The sequence below is a fragment of the Mauremys mutica genome, chromosome 2, assembly GCF_020497125.1.
Source record: "Mauremys mutica isolate MM-2020 ecotype Southern chromosome 2, ASM2049712v1, whole genome shotgun sequence".
Classification (NCBI taxonomy): Eukaryota; Metazoa; Chordata; order Testudines; family Geoemydidae; genus Mauremys; species Mauremys mutica.
This window is the reverse complement of record NC_059073.1, coordinates 90,036,820-90,053,720: the sequence shown is the minus strand read 5'-3', so window position 1 is coordinate 90,053,720 and position 16,901 is coordinate 90,036,820. Positions and strand designations below refer to the sequence as shown.

Below are 16,901 nucleotides of genomic sequence, written 5' to 3'. Positions count from 1 at the left end.
TGTCCTATTAATGGATTGGAATTGTATAGCACTGTCATGTAGGCAGGTATCGCTACGATTATAAAAATAAAAAACAAAACTCTTGTTACATTACCTAGTCCATCCCTATACCAATGCAGGATGTTTTCCTGCAGTACTTATTTATTTGTACATTGTCCCATCATCTTTTATATATGCCAAGTAATGGGCTCCCATATCTATTGTTGCAAGACCACTGCACATTCTACTATGGAGGTTTTTCCTGTTTCTATACTTTCCAGGAAATGGAGCAGACAAGATGGCTGATGCCTTGTGAGGAGTAATAAGTGCTGCAGCATCTGGTGGGTCACTGGGAAAGACACCCAAGTTCTGGATAGGATGTGAAAAACCCATTCCCAGGGATTTTGTGACAAAAGATGAACGGTTAAGGAGTTCATTAGAGGGGAAGCTTTAAGAGCAGTGGGACCAAGGTAGACGTGACACCAAAGAGTCCAGAAACAGCTGTGGAGATTGTAATTGTGATGGGGAAGCTGAGGAGACTATGACAGAGATCCTTAAGAGAGAGGCTGCAACCAAAGAGACAGGACATTGCACAGCAATTGAGAACAGAGAGATAGATCCTTAGCTGGTGTAAATCAGAGTAACTATTCAAGTCACTGGAGCTACATCAATTTGCAAAAGCTGAGGATCTTCCCCCTAGGCTGTGACTAAGCCTGAAAAGCCAGATCGCAGTTATCTAGGTAGCCTGAGCTACAGGCTTCTGTTAAACTGGTCCCAGTGGAGTGAAAAAAGCTATTGGAAGTATCTTGATTCCTCGGACTTCAATTAGCTAAAATATATTAGTTGAAATTTGATGCAGATTATATAGATAGGGAGAGCACATGAATGTCTTCTGAGATTGCCTGTATCTCTATCAATATGGCATTTTAGCCTCATCCTAATGGTACAGAAATATTTTACTAGAAATTTGTCAAAATCCCCTTTCCCCCCACATCCTTTTGGGGTGTGGGCTATAGGATGTACATGTGTGTGTTTGTGGAACCATGGTAAACTTTCCTACAGAGGGGTAGCATCTTAAGAAATGGCCACATTACGCTCCTACTACTTCACCTTTAGGCTCTAATCAGAAGAATGCTGCTGTAATCAAAAACCGAAATTACAAACTGAAATTGCAATTCAAGCCTGTGGACTTGGACACATCTGGTTCTAGAGCCACAATTGAGTGTTATCAATATAAAGCAAAACAAACAAGCCTAATGTTCTAATGTTCCTGATGTACAGGTAATGGGTGAAATCCTGGGCCATTGAAATCAATGACAAATCATCCATTCTTAAATATTAAAATAAGTAAATATATATTTAGCATCAACTGTAAAAAAGATCAGTTAAAACAAACTGACTAACATAACATACATTGCATTTTACTCACTAATCAGGCCATCTCAGCCTGTATTCAGTCTTGCTGATGACAAAAAGCAAGTTGTAAATTTAGGCTGCAAATTCGTTCAATATGAGAAACAAAATTTAACAAATAAAATGTACCTGATAGAAATTAGGCCAAAAGGTGCTAATTGCCAGTTCTGCTCTGTTCCAAGTGCCAGTAGCTGCTCCAGACATGTTCCAGATGGGGTTACCAAGCGGACCATTATTGACCTTCACATAAACATTCAGAGAACCAGGATTGGACCCACTCTTGCTTGAAACATAGTAATGGAAATCGATACAATGCGTGTCATTTTCTTTTAGGTGGGGTAGAAGGAGGTGAGCTCTTTGTTCAGCAAACCTCCCAGAAGTGTTCACCAGCATGAAAGATCCTGCAAAATAAACAGCCACAGTCTCAGCCACAGTTTTTGTCTGTTTACTGCCACCATCATCCCATATTTAAATGGAAAAAAACAATTCTGCTCTATGTCTAATAATAGCACTTAGCATTCATACAAGGCCTTTCATTCAAGGATCTGAAGGACCTTTTCCAAGTGTAGTATGTATTGCAGAAGTATGGTAAGTATCATCTTCCTAATTTGACAGGCAGTGGCACAGAAAGGCTACATGACTTGCCCAAGGCCACATGATGAATCAACGGAAGTTAGGAATAGAATCCAGTGTCCCAGTCACTGCATCATTTGTGGGTATGTGACTCCCATTGCAGTCAAGGTGAATTACGCATGCACAAATGACGGGATGATCAGGCCCAAAGATCTCCTGAACTCCAGGCCCCTGTTCTAACCACCACCACTTTTGTGACTGATGAAATTTCACCTTCATCGAGGTGACACTTCTGGCCTATAAAGACTGTAGAAAGGAAAAGATCAGACATGCTAATTAAGCTTTAAAAAAAGTGGTTTGTGTTTGAATTTCCAAGTACTGTAAAAAACAAACAAGTAAATAACAGATCAGTAAAGTGTATAGGTTGCACTCCTAAAGTGATTAAAACAGCATTCAGATGATCTTAATCACCCTGCAAAAAGATTCTTCATTTCATCAGTACTTAAACCCTACATGGAGGCTTGTCTACCAATACTTATATTATTGTTACAAGGATGGACTTCAAATATGATTGAATGAATAATCTGAGTAGAGGACAATCTGACAGAAGACCATTTAAGCTCATTCAAATTCCATTATGTTGCCCCCAAACATGAAAATGAATACGTCATTGAAACTATGAGGTGTAAATGGATGATCAAGTAATTTCACAAAAATAAACTAGGATTCATTTTGCCTAAGCAAATCAGGAGCCTAAATCACATCTTTAGAAACAATTTTAGGAATTTAGGAGCCTAATTTCCATTGATTTCAATGAGACAGACTCCTTAAGTAATCTTTTGAAAATGGGACTTAGCACATTTAGAAACTTTACCCCAGATCTTCCATGTGTCTTACATAGATATAAAGATTAAAGAACCTGGTTTTCTAGCTGTGTTAAACTATTAAAGAAGCAAAAATCCTGAAATCATTTTTATCCTAGACAAAAATAGTCCAGTTTCCAAAGTTGATAAAACCTACAATAAGCTGTGATAATGAAGGATCTGAACTGATCATGTATTATTGATTCCTTGTAAACTACTATTGCATAATATGATCATGTAATGGTAAATACTTTTACACACTGGGTCAAGGCTTGTTTGCTTTATTAACATGAATGGAAGTCATTGGGATTTCTTGCCTGATTAAAGTGAGCAAAGATTTGGTCCATACCATCATTTCTAATTAATTTAAATTTAAATTTCCCAGGACTCTGAATATTGGCTGTCCATATATTCATGGAGAAGCTTGTTCATTTGTTTCTGATTCAGCAGAAGAAAAAAAATCCTAACGCTTTTCCATCAAAAATCTGTTTTTGTGAATCACAGTTTTCATTATATTTAATTCCTTTCATGTACACATCCAGGCATCTGAAGTATTTTTAGGCTATCCTGTGGCCTTAATAATCAATGCTGCAGCAGGGTGGGTGCATGCCGATTGCTACGGAAGGAGAGGAATCCTGCATCAAACACATTAACAGGAAGAAATCTGCCTGCTCTGGACACAGGTAGAATGCCTCTGGACTCACTGTGGGAGTACACTGAGGGGCAGTAATTATTTTAGCTTCTGGACTAATAACGTGTTCCCTCCCTCTGTCAGCTGGTGTGCAATGGAACAGTACCAATGATGAAAACTTAGGTCAACCAAGCTACGTTACTCAGGGATATAGCAGCAACTGTGCTGCTGTAGCGCTTGTAACATACACACACCCTATCTACAGGAATACACATTTCTTCAGTGCCTCGGTTCAGGAAATACAATACCTGGGAACATAGCTGTCTTCTGCACAAAGGAGCAGAAGGGAGAAGGCTCCTGCCCTCATCTGAGTGCAAAGGCAGGTGAACAGCCACTGTTTAGCACTCAACCATTTTTATATTTATGTACCATGATTTGTTTAGTATTATGAGTTTTTTAATTTGTTTCTTTGCTTTTTTTATGCATATAACCACATAATATGCACAAGTATCTTGATTTCAGCTCCTGTTCTTTGCTGATTGGCTGAAGTGCTGATGTGTAAAGAATTATGAGTAGGCAAGCACCTACAGAGGCAGGCTCTACTAATTTTTTATAACACATTTTCTCCATGTTGATAACACTGAAGGGAAGGGTTACAATAAAAAGTACACCTCTCCCTCCACAAATGGTCAATTATGAAAACAAAACAGCTACATTTGAAAATTGTGTGCTAGACTGTTGCTTAAAAATAGAGGGGAGGACAAGTTTTGTTTTCCTAGTATCTAGTGATTAATTTTCATCCTGTCAGAATCCAGTACACACAGTATGAAGCTCAACTTATACTTGTGCATATTCCAAGTATTACACTTTTAAATAAAAAAAATCTGGTTATAATTTCTTTTAACCAGCAAAACAATGTTTAAAGTGTTTATGGGATGCATTAACAAATAATTGAGGAGGATCTTCACATTATTCTAACATTTGCAGTGTCAGAGAAAAAGAATCCTTATTTTCTTAAATCATTTAAAAAGCACATCCAAACATTTTTGTGACAACATGGCACAGTTTTCTACATTCAAGTATTATGAATCATAAAAGTCTTATATGACTACATTAGAATCACTTAGTTTTCCAAAATCTGAATAGATGAGTTATATATGACTTGAAGTACATGAACAATCAATCATCAGTGGACTACGAAAAGAGAGACACTGTCAACACATAGTGAAAAAGACTTTTGAGACCCAACTTTTAAAAGGAAACAAGCAAGCAACAAAGAACTTCCCAATAAACAGAAGAAATCCTATCGGTTCCATTTAGAAAAGGGATGTGATTCCCTTTATGAGAAAAGTAAATCTTTAATGAAAACTAAATTAAGTTATAGTATGATATTTAGATGAGCTGTTTTAGCTGCTTATCTAGAAAATATTTGGCATTTGTATATTTTTTTAATTCATGAGGCAAGAAGTATCTGAGAGTAAAGTAAATTGAGCCTTTTAATACTTTGATTAAACTAATGGTTTCAGGAAATGAAATACAAGTGGTACAATAGAGCCATGACAGGTAGCCTGCTTCAGAAGGGTCTTATGGGACTATTTGATTTCCCACCTGTGAAGGTATTAATGACCAACAACTTTGAAGGTGAAGCCATCTTTCTGCTCAAGGACCAGTATATACACTCACAGTGCAAACTTTTTATAGATTCAAAGAGTTTAGGGACATGAGGATTGTCTAGTTTGACCTCCTGTACAACACAGGCCATTACATTTCATTCAGTTACCCCCTGTATTGAGCCAAACACCTTGTGTTTCACTAAAGCATATCTTGTTTTTGACTAAAACACATCTTCCAGAAAGGCACCCAGTCTTGATCTGCAGACATCAAGAGATGGAGAATTTAACACTTTCCTCAGTAATTTGTTCCAATGGGTAATCACCCAACCGCTAAAAATGCATGCCTTATTTCTAATGTGAATTTGTCTGACTGTTGTTCTTATGCTTTTCTCTGCTAGATAAAAAGAGACCTTTAGTACTTAATATTTTCTCCCCTGGAAAGTACACTAATCAAGTCACCTCTCAGTGTTGTTTTTGATAACCTAAACAGATTGAACTCTAGATCTCTCACTGTAAGGCATTTTCTCCAGACCTCAAATCATTGTTGTCTCGGTCTTCTTTACTCTTTCCAATTTTTCAACATCCTTTTTAAAATGTGCAGACCACAACCGTACACAGTATTCCCGTTTGTCTTGCCAATGTACTTGCAAATACAGCAGTAAAATCATCTCCCTACTCCTAATCACCACTCCCCCATTTATCCAACAATCACATTAGCCCTTTTTGCCACAGCATCACAATAGGATTGTATGTTGAGCTGCTTGTCAACTATGACCTCTGAAATCTCTTTCAGAGCCAGGATAACACCCCCATTCTGTAGGTACGACCTTGTTCTTAGATATGTGACTGCATTTGGCAGTATTAAAATGTATTTTATTTGCATGGGCCCAGCTTACCAAGCAATCCAGATCACTTGTTGTCATCATTATTTACTATTCTGCCAATCTGTGTGTCATCCACCAATGTTACCAGCAAAGATTTTATATTTGCTTCCAGATAACTGATGAAAATGTTGAACAACATTGGGCCTAGTACCAATCTCTCCGCAACCCCTTCCCCCGCTCCCTGAAACATCTCTATTTGATGATTCCCAATTGCCAACTACTTTTTGAGATCTGTCAGTTAGCTGGTCTTTATCTTTATTAGGATGTGTGTTATTGATATTGTACAGTGCTAATTTTTCAGCACCTTCTCTGATATGAAAAAAAGATCACTTTTGATGGTTGCAAAAATGGCATAGGACAAATTCAAAATCAGGGGTAAACAGAAGCAACTCCGTTGAAATCAGTGCAAGAACAACCATGGACAACGCACCTGAGTTTGGTCCTTAATAAGTATATCTAGTTAAATCCTGCATCTCCCATGAGAATAATCTCATACTATTAAACCGGCAAGGTTTGGACAGAAAACATTAAATACATTTTTCTTAAAACATAGACAAAGTGTATACAGGAAAGACAAATGCAAATTGAATCCATTAAAATATTTTCTATGAAGCTTTTCAAAACCTAATCAACTTATCTTCAAAGGTAAGTCATGTAGAAATTCTCTCTCTTTTTCTCTATCAACTTTTACTATTCTCATCTGTTACATTGATTGCTAAAATATTGCTCTGCCAGATGGTTATATAAATATTGTGTATGTGGATAAATTAGATAAATTAGTGGATAAACACTCTGTTTTGACTGCAAAAGCAAACCATTCTTGACTTTCTCAGCTACAAAGAATGAAAAATTATGGCATACTTTGCAAGAGAGAGCATTTCAGCTCTACAGAAAGGTTTATCATATATTATACAGTATACAGAAGATGCAATATGAGAACGGTACTGCATTAAATTAACGTGACTGCTCATCAGTATCATCCAGACAGAAACATGCATTATTAAGAAGAGATTACCTGTAAGAAAATACGAAATTTATTGGGTTACCCAAAGGGAAAAATATAATACTCAATGTGCATTTTTAGTAGAAAAACATTGCAAATGTGCTAACAACTACAGAAGTGCTTGGTTTACAATACATTATTTGCTTAGATGTAATACTCATGTTTAAATATGAGGTTTATTCTGGTAATATAAGTCAAAAAGCTTAAACGTGAGTTTCTAGTACGAGACACCTAAATCCATATTTAGGCATCTATATGTAAAGAAAGTGCCCTGCTTTTCAGAGGTACTGAACACCGACAACTCCAACTGAAGCCAACAGGAGCGCTCAGCATCTGTGAAAAATCAGACTGCTTTTATTTATATATATAGTGTATATATAGTCACCCATGTATTTTGTTCATCCATGTCAACATTTTGATTATAAAAGTCTAAATAAATTAAATAATGGATGAATTAAAAAAAACAAACATAAATCAGTGGTTCAACAATTGTTTCCAAAACATGCTTATGCTTCAGCAGTAATTCAGCAAGTAATTGGTACTTCATTAAGTACTGAAAAGTTTAGTGTTTCATATGAAAATCATCAAAATATTACCTCCAAAAAGGTGAAAGATATGAAAGAGAACAAAAACTAAAGAAAGAGCAAACAAAAGCATCTATTCTAGACACAAAACATCCCTGTAACTTTCATTAACATCAATGAGAGTTTTAGGTGAGAGAAGTACCAAAGGAAGCAAAGACCCTGTCTGTAATCTTTATTTCACCAGCTATTCCAAATAATAAATAATAAATTATATTTGCAGAAGCTCTGCTTGAGTTTCTTACATAAAAAGGTGTGACCAAAAGATGGAGTGGCCCAAGAACAGTGAATGGGTCTAGTTTGTACTAAATAATCTGACAACTGGAATAGCAATATGCTCGCCTACAAAAATGATGGAAATGGCACAAGAGATATTTTTCAATCACTTCTGCAAGTTCTCACAGTGCCACATCAACTTGTTGAAAGACAGTTTTTATATCTGGAAAGTCAAATCCAATAAAACTGAATGCAGCATCATTTTTCACGCAAGAAAAAAAATGCCTAGAGAGTGGAGAAATTTGCTTTGTTGGTTTTTCATGACTCCTGTACAGTGATCAGCTTTCCCTCTGGACCATAACAATACATGAAATCTACCCTGGAAAAGTAATTTTACTGAACCGGTAATACAGTAGGTGAAATATTGGGGCATCATTTCTTCATGCATGATTGAATGATGATTTTGGCTCTCAATATTTAAAAGAAGAGTGTTAAATACAACTGAGAAATAGATCTGGTCTTCAGATACTTTTTCATATATGAACTTCAACTCAAATATTTTGTTATGAAGTGTCTAGATCAGGCTGGTGAGTAGGAAGTTATTAAATCACCTTATTACATGAATAAAATCGTTTCATTTGATTAAATACATAGCTTTACTTGTAATAAAAATTATTCATTATTATCTTTAATAAAAATGTCTGCAATCCCTGGTGGCATTGCAGAGAAGTAAAGTCAGAGACCTGGATTTAGAAAAGGTTAGATTCAAGAAGCTGGTAGGTTAGATTTTTGTTGGCTTTCAGTTCAGTGCAATGTACAATGTTCTGGAAAAACAAACACTGTTCTAAAACCCAAAACTTTCTTCACTGCTGCATTTCAAGTCAAGATCTTTGTTACAACAGAACAGAGCTTTTTTAAATAAATGTGGTGCTGGCAAGGTGGACTAGATTTGTGGACTTTATTACTTAAAAAAAGGAAATTTTCAGGTAAGCACAGACGTGTGTGTGGTGAAAGAACAGGTTAAGGACTATTTAGAAAAGCTGGACATGCACAAGTCCGGGATCCAGAACTAATGCATCCGAGAGTGCTGAGGTAATTGGTTGATGTGATTGCAGAGCCATTGGCCATTATCTTTGAAAATTCGCAGCGATCAGGGAGGTCCCAGACGATTGGAAAAAGGCAAATATAGTGCCTATCTTTAAAAAAGGGAAGAAGGAGAATCCAGGGAAGTACAGACCAGTCAGCCTCACCTCAGTCCCTGGAAAAATCATGGAGCAGGTCCTCAAGGAATCCATTTTGAAGCACTTGGAGGAGAGGAAGGTGATCAGGAACAGTCAACATGGATTCACCAAGGGCAAGTCATGCCTGACCAACCTGATTGCTTTTTATGATGAGATAACTGGCTCTGTAGATATGGGGAAAGCAGTGGACGTGATATATCTTGACTTTAGCAAAGCTTTTGATACGGTCTCCCACAGTATTCTTGCCAGCAAGTTAAAAAAGTGAGGATTGGATGAATGGACTATAAGGTAGATAGAAAGCTGGCTAGATTGTCAGGCTCAATGGGTAGTGATCAATGGCTCAATGTCTACTTGGCAGCCGGTATCAAGCAGAGTACCGCAGGAGTCATTTTGTTCAACATCTTCGTTAATTATCTGGCTGATGGGATGGATTGCACCCTCAGCAAGTTTGCAGATGACACTAAACTGGGGGGAGAGGTAGATATGCTGGAGGGTGGGATAGGGTCCAGAGTGACCTAGAGGATTGGGGCAAAAGAAATCTGATGAGATTTAACAAGGACAAGTGCAGAGTCCTGCACTTATGATGGAAGAATCCCATGCACTGCTACAGGCTGGGGACCAACTGGCTAAGCGGCAGTTCTGCAGAAAAGGACCTGGGGATTACAGTGGATGAGAAGCTGGATATGAGTCAGCAATGTGCCCTTGTTGCCAAGAAGGCTAATGGCATATTGGACTGCATTAGCAGGAGCACTGCCAGCAGGTATAAGGAAGTGATTATTCCCCTCTATTCGGCACTGGTGAGGCCACATCTGGAGTACTGCATCCAGTTTTGGGCCCCCCTCTACAGAAATGATGTGGACAAATTGGAGAGAGTCCAGTGGAGGGCAACAAAAATGATCAGAGGGCTGGGGCACATGACTTAAGAGGAGAGGCTGAGGGAACTGGGTTTGTGTAGTCTGCAAAAAAGAAGAGTGATGGGGGATTTTTGGGGAGGAGCGGGGAAAACTACATGAAGGGGGGTTCCAAAGAGGATGGAGCTAGCACGTTGTCAGTGGTGGCAGATGACAGAACAAGGAGCAATGGCCTCATGTTACAGTGGGGGAGGTCTAGGTTGGATATTAGGAAAAACTATTTCACTAGGAGGGTGGTGAAGCACTGGAATGGGTTACCTAGGGAGGTGGTGAAATCTCCATCCTTAGAGGTTTTTAAGGCCTGGCTTGACAAAGCCCTGGCTGGGATGATTTAGTTGGTGTTGGTCCTGGACTAGATGACCTCCTAAGGTCTCTTCCAACCTTAATCTTCTATGATTCTATATCTTCCTATTCTTCTTCGTGTTAAGGGCCACAGATCCATTACAATGTGATTTTCACAGCAGTGTGCCTACAGGGTGAGAAGAAGGATCATCCTTTAAATGTAGACATCCAAAAATGAGGTTGATTATATAGAAACATTACTTCTATCCTCCTCTGGGCAGTAAGGCAGGAGGAAGACTTCTGCCAAAAGAAAAGATGTAATACTAAGACTGCAGAACTTGGTGAACTTATGTATTGAGGGTACGTGGATATCTAGCAGATCTCAAGTACAGGAGGCATGACTACTGTACCCTGAGACTCTCAGTGCTCCTAAGGTCTGGACTAAGATGCTTAAGCAAAGGAGGAATATTTCCTAATTTACTTAGGGAATGAATTCTAGAAAAACTGTGAGGACTGCCACTCTGAATTCAAAGTACACTACTGGGTCTCGTTAAAGAAAGATGAATTTTTAATGTGGAGTTGGGAGCTAATTGGCAATAATAGGCATCAGAAGGCTTATTCTAAGTGATAGAAAGTACAATACCTCTACAAGAGTTCAATCTGGGTAGTATTGAGGAGCAGAATGAGGTTCCAAGATCATGTTTATGTTTATGATCTTGAAGGATTGCAATAAGATTGATGCCTTAAGAAAACATTTAGCGTTAGTATTAATACATGGATTTATACATTTATATATGGAAAATAAGACTTGACAAACAAACCTGCTTTCATTCTTTGAGATTGCAGGTTTGGTTGATAGAGGTTACACATGTAGCTGTCACATACTTGGTACTATACGCCATTCTGATTAAAATTAGCACTATATAATATCAGCAAAGCACATGCTAAATGGATAAAGAACTGGTTAGCTGACTGACCTTAAAAAGTAATCAATAGGAATCATTATCAAATAGGGATGTTTCCAGTGGAAAAGCAAAGGATTGGTACTCAACCCCAAGCTGTTCATTTTTATCAATGATTGGAAAGTGAATATAAAATCACTGTTGATAAAATTTGCGGATAACACAAAGATTGTCAGAATGATAGAGGACAGGGCAGTCACATGGAACCACTAGATCACTTGGTAATCTGTGCCCACTGAAACAAAATGCATTCTAATACAGCCAAATGCAAAGTTATACATCTAGGAACAACGAATGCAGACCATACCTACACAATGGGGGATGGGGAAAGCAGTGGCTCTGAAAAGGATCATAGTGGACAAGCAATTTAACATGAACTCCTACTGTGATGATGTGCCAAAAAGGGCACTGTGATCCTTAATATAAACAGGTGAGTAGCAAAGGGGAGTTGGGAGGTGATTTTACCTGAGCATTAGTGAGATGAATACTGTGTACAGTTCTGGTCTGCACATTTTAAGAAGGATGTTGAATAATGGGAGAGGGTGCAGAAAAGACATGAGGGCTGGAGAAAATGCCTTAAAGTGAGAGACTTAAAGTGTTCAATCTGTTTAGTTCATCACAAAGAACACTGAGATGTGATTTTATTTCACTGTATAAGTACTTTCCTGGGGAGAAAATGCAGGGGATTAAAGGGCTCTTAACTAGCAGAGAAAGGCATAACAAGAACCAAATGATGGAAGCTGAAGCCAGACAAATTAAGAATAAGGCACGCTCTTACCAGTGAGGGTGGTTAACCATTGGAACTACCAACCAAGGGAAGTGGTAGTTTCTCCATCTCGATGTCTTCAGATCAAGACTGGATGCTTTTTTGAACGATATGCTTTAGCCAAAATGCAAGTTATTGGGCTCAATACATTGATAACTGTGAAATTTAATGGCCTGTGATACAAAAGAGGTCAAACTACTTGATATCTTCCGGCCTGAAACTCTATGAATATATGGAACTCCTCTTAATCTACCTGCATTAGTTCTTGCCCAGGCCTTCCCAAACGATCTAGTGCTTTGGGCAGAGACTGCTATTGTTTCAGGTGGCAAAAAAAAAAAAAAAAAAAAAAGCAGCAGCATTAAAAAAAGAAGCATCTAATGCTCCCTCATTTAATGAAAAGTGGCTAGCATGCCCATCAGCTTCAAGAGGTCTGCAACTGCAAACACATCAAAGCACAGTTGCTGGAAACTAACACCACTGCCAGTATAACAATATATACACTCGGTAACATTTCTACATTTAAATGAACTTTAAAATTTTCAGGTAAGATCATTTTTCTCATTAAATGGATATGCTTTTTTTCCAGAGGTAATTTTCTCACTTCCTGCAGGGTTTTTGACAACAGATATTCTAGGGGCACAGAAAGCGCTGACAGGTGATGCTGCAAGCATACTCAACTGATTCTTTGAAAATGGTATCCAAAATATATAGCATGAACCTCCAAAATATGTAGCATATGATCAAAATTCAGTACAGTGATTTTATACAAACAACAAAGGGTACCAATTTCTCCTGTTTAACTTTAATCTCTCTCCTAGAACTGAAGACAGCACTCGCAATGGGGAAGAGAGGGAAACAGTGGAAAAAATAAAGCATTTTGCAATCTATAAACCTGCCATGCAAAATCTAGACAACACAACTCTGTGTATTTCCTAAGGATACAAGGAAATTAGTCAGTACACTAGCACCTTTGAGAGCTGCACTGTGTGGAATTACTGTATCTATACGGAGATTCTCATAGGGCACAAAAGACTGCTCTGCAAAACATCATTCCAATCCAGCCAACTCAGTAATTACAGAGCCTGGACTATAGTGCATTCAGCTCTCCTACAGAAAGAAAGAAAATTTCCGCACTGTACATTTTGCTACCTGTGGTTGTGCACAGCACTCTAACACCTTTGGCAGAAGAGTTCTAAACATTTCTCAGTGTAGTCACGATAGAGGAAGAAAAGCACAGCACTCTAGGCTCCTTGGCAGGGGAGAAACCCAGGATGCAGGAAATGCAGAGCATTAGCATGGGGAAACAGGAGGAGAAAGACAGATATCAAAAAATCTTAATTCTAAAAATACCACTGGAGAGATTGCAGAGCAGTTGATGTGTCTCTCGTTTGGCTAATAGACTTCAACTTCCCCCTGCAGCAACGCTGTTCTTCAGATATCAAGCCGCTTCAGAAGAGTGTCACATAGCAAGCAGTCCACGTGATGATGTCATTAGAGATTTCACAAAGGTCAAGAAAGTTGCCACCTCTTCAAAGCAGGACATAGTACTCTAGATACTCGATCTACCTCTTCCCACTACCCCTCCAGAAACTGACATATCAGCCCTGTCAATACTGTTTAGCCAACAGTCCTAAACAGCACAATTCCAGGAACAGACAGTAGTAAGAATCCAAGAGATCTCAGCCAATGATTGAAAACAAGGTGGAGAAGCAGTTTCTCAAAGATAGCTGGCTCCTACACCATTTAGGGCTTGATGTATACTGTGACAGATATTGAAATCGCATGCTAAGTCTTCGCAGACCATACAGTATTACATTTATGAATAGTTAAAATTATCGTGTTCTGTTCCACGGGGGAGGGTTACCACAGCTCCAACAGAAGCTTTAAAAAGTGGGAGGTTATTAAGGTGAATCATTGAGACTACAAAACCCTAGGGTAGTACCCCCAGAGTCGTCTGCATATACCAGTTCAAGCTGGGTTTCTCAGAGACTAGAAGACAAATAAAGGGCTTTGGGTATAAAAAGATAAGCTTAACCTGACATGGGGACTTCTTTCTCATCCAGCAAAAAAGGGCAGAACCTTTTGTCCAAAGGAGGGTCTCCTCAACCTTTGCAAAAGGATTGGAAAGACTTGGTCTAATAGGGCACCATAAGACTGATGGGTAATCTCTGGTGAGCTTTTAGCATGCATAAAAGAACATTTATTGTTTTAATGTTATATGTTTTCTCTCTAATGCTTTTACCTTTAGAATAAATGGGCTTCTTTAGAAAGAGCAGTGTGGTAATTCGTAACTGCTGGTAATACACTGTCCATGGACCTGAGAGAGAAAGCAAAGCACAAGCCCTGGCCTTTAGGCAGACTGGCTTGCTGTAGATATCACAGTGCAGGCAGGGAGCTGTGCAGCCTTACCCCCCACCCACCTCTACTCCCAACAGCTGCTTCATCTCTCTTGGCCACTTGCCTTCACTAGTCAAGCAAGGTCCCCAGGGCTAACTCTCCCTGCCTGGGCTTCCTCCTCTCATCACTACATCTCAGGGAATGATTACAGACTCTCTCCCTACAAATCCTTTCTGCTTTCAACTTCCTTTCTTTATACTAACCACCCAGCTGGGCTTTATCATCAGTTAAGTTAAGCCTGGCCCACTCTGAAGTGCAGCCCCTTGGGAGTTAAGTGATCTCCTCTCATCTGACTCTCATTCCTTCCTGACCTCTGTGCAAGTGCAGCCAGGTAGCAAGATTGGCCTCTCAGGCCCACATTTATCCTTATAGGGCCTGTGTGGGTTATACACTGCACACAATAAGAACTGCAAGCACAATTCCTGCCCATCTTTTCCAAGGTTTTCCCTTACTAATCAGCATATATTTTGCTTTTATAGCATGAACCAGTTTTCTCTCCAGTACCTGTTTCAAGGATAAATACTGTACAGCTGACTACCAGCTGCATAATGGTAATACCGTAGGCTACATCATCTCACATTCTCTCCTACTGGCTGCACATATACATTGCTTCATCATAACAATGCCTTTACAAACAAAAAGAAAGAAAAGAAACCATCCAAGCAAGGAACTTACTAAACAATACACCCAGGAGGAAAATCAAACAGAATGCTTTTAACATGTACCAGGTGAGCTCCCAAGGTAAACTCTCTTTCTCAGAAGATAGTACAATCTTTGGGGAAATAACAAAAGAACCTTGAATGAAGCTGCATGTTATCCTTATTAAAAGGGGACATCTTCAAGAACGGGGTTAAGTGCTATTGTTATTTCCCTCCCTTCCCAATGACAGGCTGAAAGCTTTGTTAAACACAGAGGTTAATACAAAAAGCTTCTTGAGGCAGGAAGACAGTGAGCTTTACAACTTTTGTAGAAATTCAATTTTGTTTCAGCTTAGGGTTCCTGGGTTAATATTTGACTAATGATTTTATCTATATATACTGTTCACGTTTTCAAACTACCCCAGCAGTAAGTTACTATTCATTCAGGAGCAGGCTGTCATTATGCTTTCTGCTGATAGTATCCATGGAAGGATTACTGTCACTTGGCTAATTACCAATTTCCCAACTACTGATAATGGCAGACTGCCATCATAATACTGTCAGGTGTATAAACTACTAATAAGGCATTGTTCAGATTAGTATTTGCAACACATAGCACATTAAAATGACATCCATTTTTCGAATTCCACTTCCACAAGCACTCAATAGCTGACAGTTTGTCACTGGCTTGTAATATAGGAACAAAATACAATGACTGTGTATGGCACTAAATCCTACAACTATACAAAGCCTTCTGAAAATCTTGTTTGATATATCAGTAACTTTATAAGCATATTAGCCTCCGGGGCCATTCTGATACCGAGTAATTTACTCCCTTTTTTATGCTTTTGAACAAAGATAACCCACAAGAAATCTCCCCCATCTATCAAAAAATAAGGTGGAATAAAAACATGCTCCATAGATTTATAATAGGTTTTATCAGTGTTAGTTTCCTGACTATAATATAATGATTAATGCTTCTCTTTGAACCAAAATTACCACTTTTTTCTGATACACTGAGCACACTCATTTTTAAGCCTCCCCTCCTTCCTCCCCCAAGCTAACATATAAAAGTCAAGATTATTTTAAAGACAAGATAGGTGAGGTAATATTTTTTATTGGACCAAGTTCTGTTGATGAAGGAGAAAGTTTTGCGTTACACAGAGTTCTTCTTGTGTTTCAGAGTGTATGTCTACACTGTACTAGAACACCAGACACTAGCCAGTGTCAGCTGACTCGGGCTCGCAGGGCTATATAATTGCAGTGTCGACCTTCTGAGCCCAGGCTCTGGACCCCACAAAGAGGGAGACTCCCAAAGCCTGGGCTCCAGCCTGAGCCCTAACAACTACAGTGCAATTTTATAGCCCTGCAGCCCAAGCCCCACGAGCCTGAGTCAGCTGATATGACCAGCCACGGCAGTTTTATTACCCAAAAAGTCTTCAGCTCTCAGATCTGAAAAGCAGCTTTGTATAGCTCAAAACCTTGTCTCTTTCATCAACAGAAGTTGGTCCAAAAAAATAATAATAATAATACGTCACCCACCTTGTGTCTCTCATATCCTGGGACCAACACGACCACAACAACACTGCAAACAAGATTGTTTTAGTTTAGATATGTTGTTTATGTTAGACATTGTTTAGATATGTACATAGTTCTACAATTAGTAACATTCATCTGTGTAGTCTTTTTTTAAAAAGGCATTACTCTTCTAGACTACTGCGTGAAAGTATTTTTCCCAATTAAGCTAACTTTTATACTACTTAATAGAACTCAATATTCAGTTGGAATTTATGGCGTTTTAATTCCAAAAATTCAAAAACACTTTACAAACAGTAATTAAGATTCATTGGATAAAAATTTCCAAAGTAATTAAGTGACTTATGAGCTTATGTCACAATCATCCTACTTTTATGTGTAGAGAAGAACTTAACCAGTGGCCCTCAAACTT

The 16,901-nt window shown here is 38.6% G+C and overlaps 1 protein-coding gene across 9 annotated transcripts in view; it reads right to left on the bottom strand.

Moving 5' to 3' along the window:
- Window positions 1-16,901, bottom strand: part of PTPRM (protein tyrosine phosphatase receptor type M) — a 726,112-nt gene that overhangs the window by 456,270 nt on the left and 252,941 nt on the right. For all 9 annotated transcript variants that reach the window (XM_045005637.1, XM_045005638.1, XM_045005641.1 and 6 more), the window contains exon 3: window positions 1,522-1,793. In XM_045005637.1, the coding sequence (XP_044861572.1) occupies window positions 1,522-1,793 (272 nt within the window). The remainder of the gene's footprint in view (window positions 1-1,521; window positions 1,794-16,901) is intronic.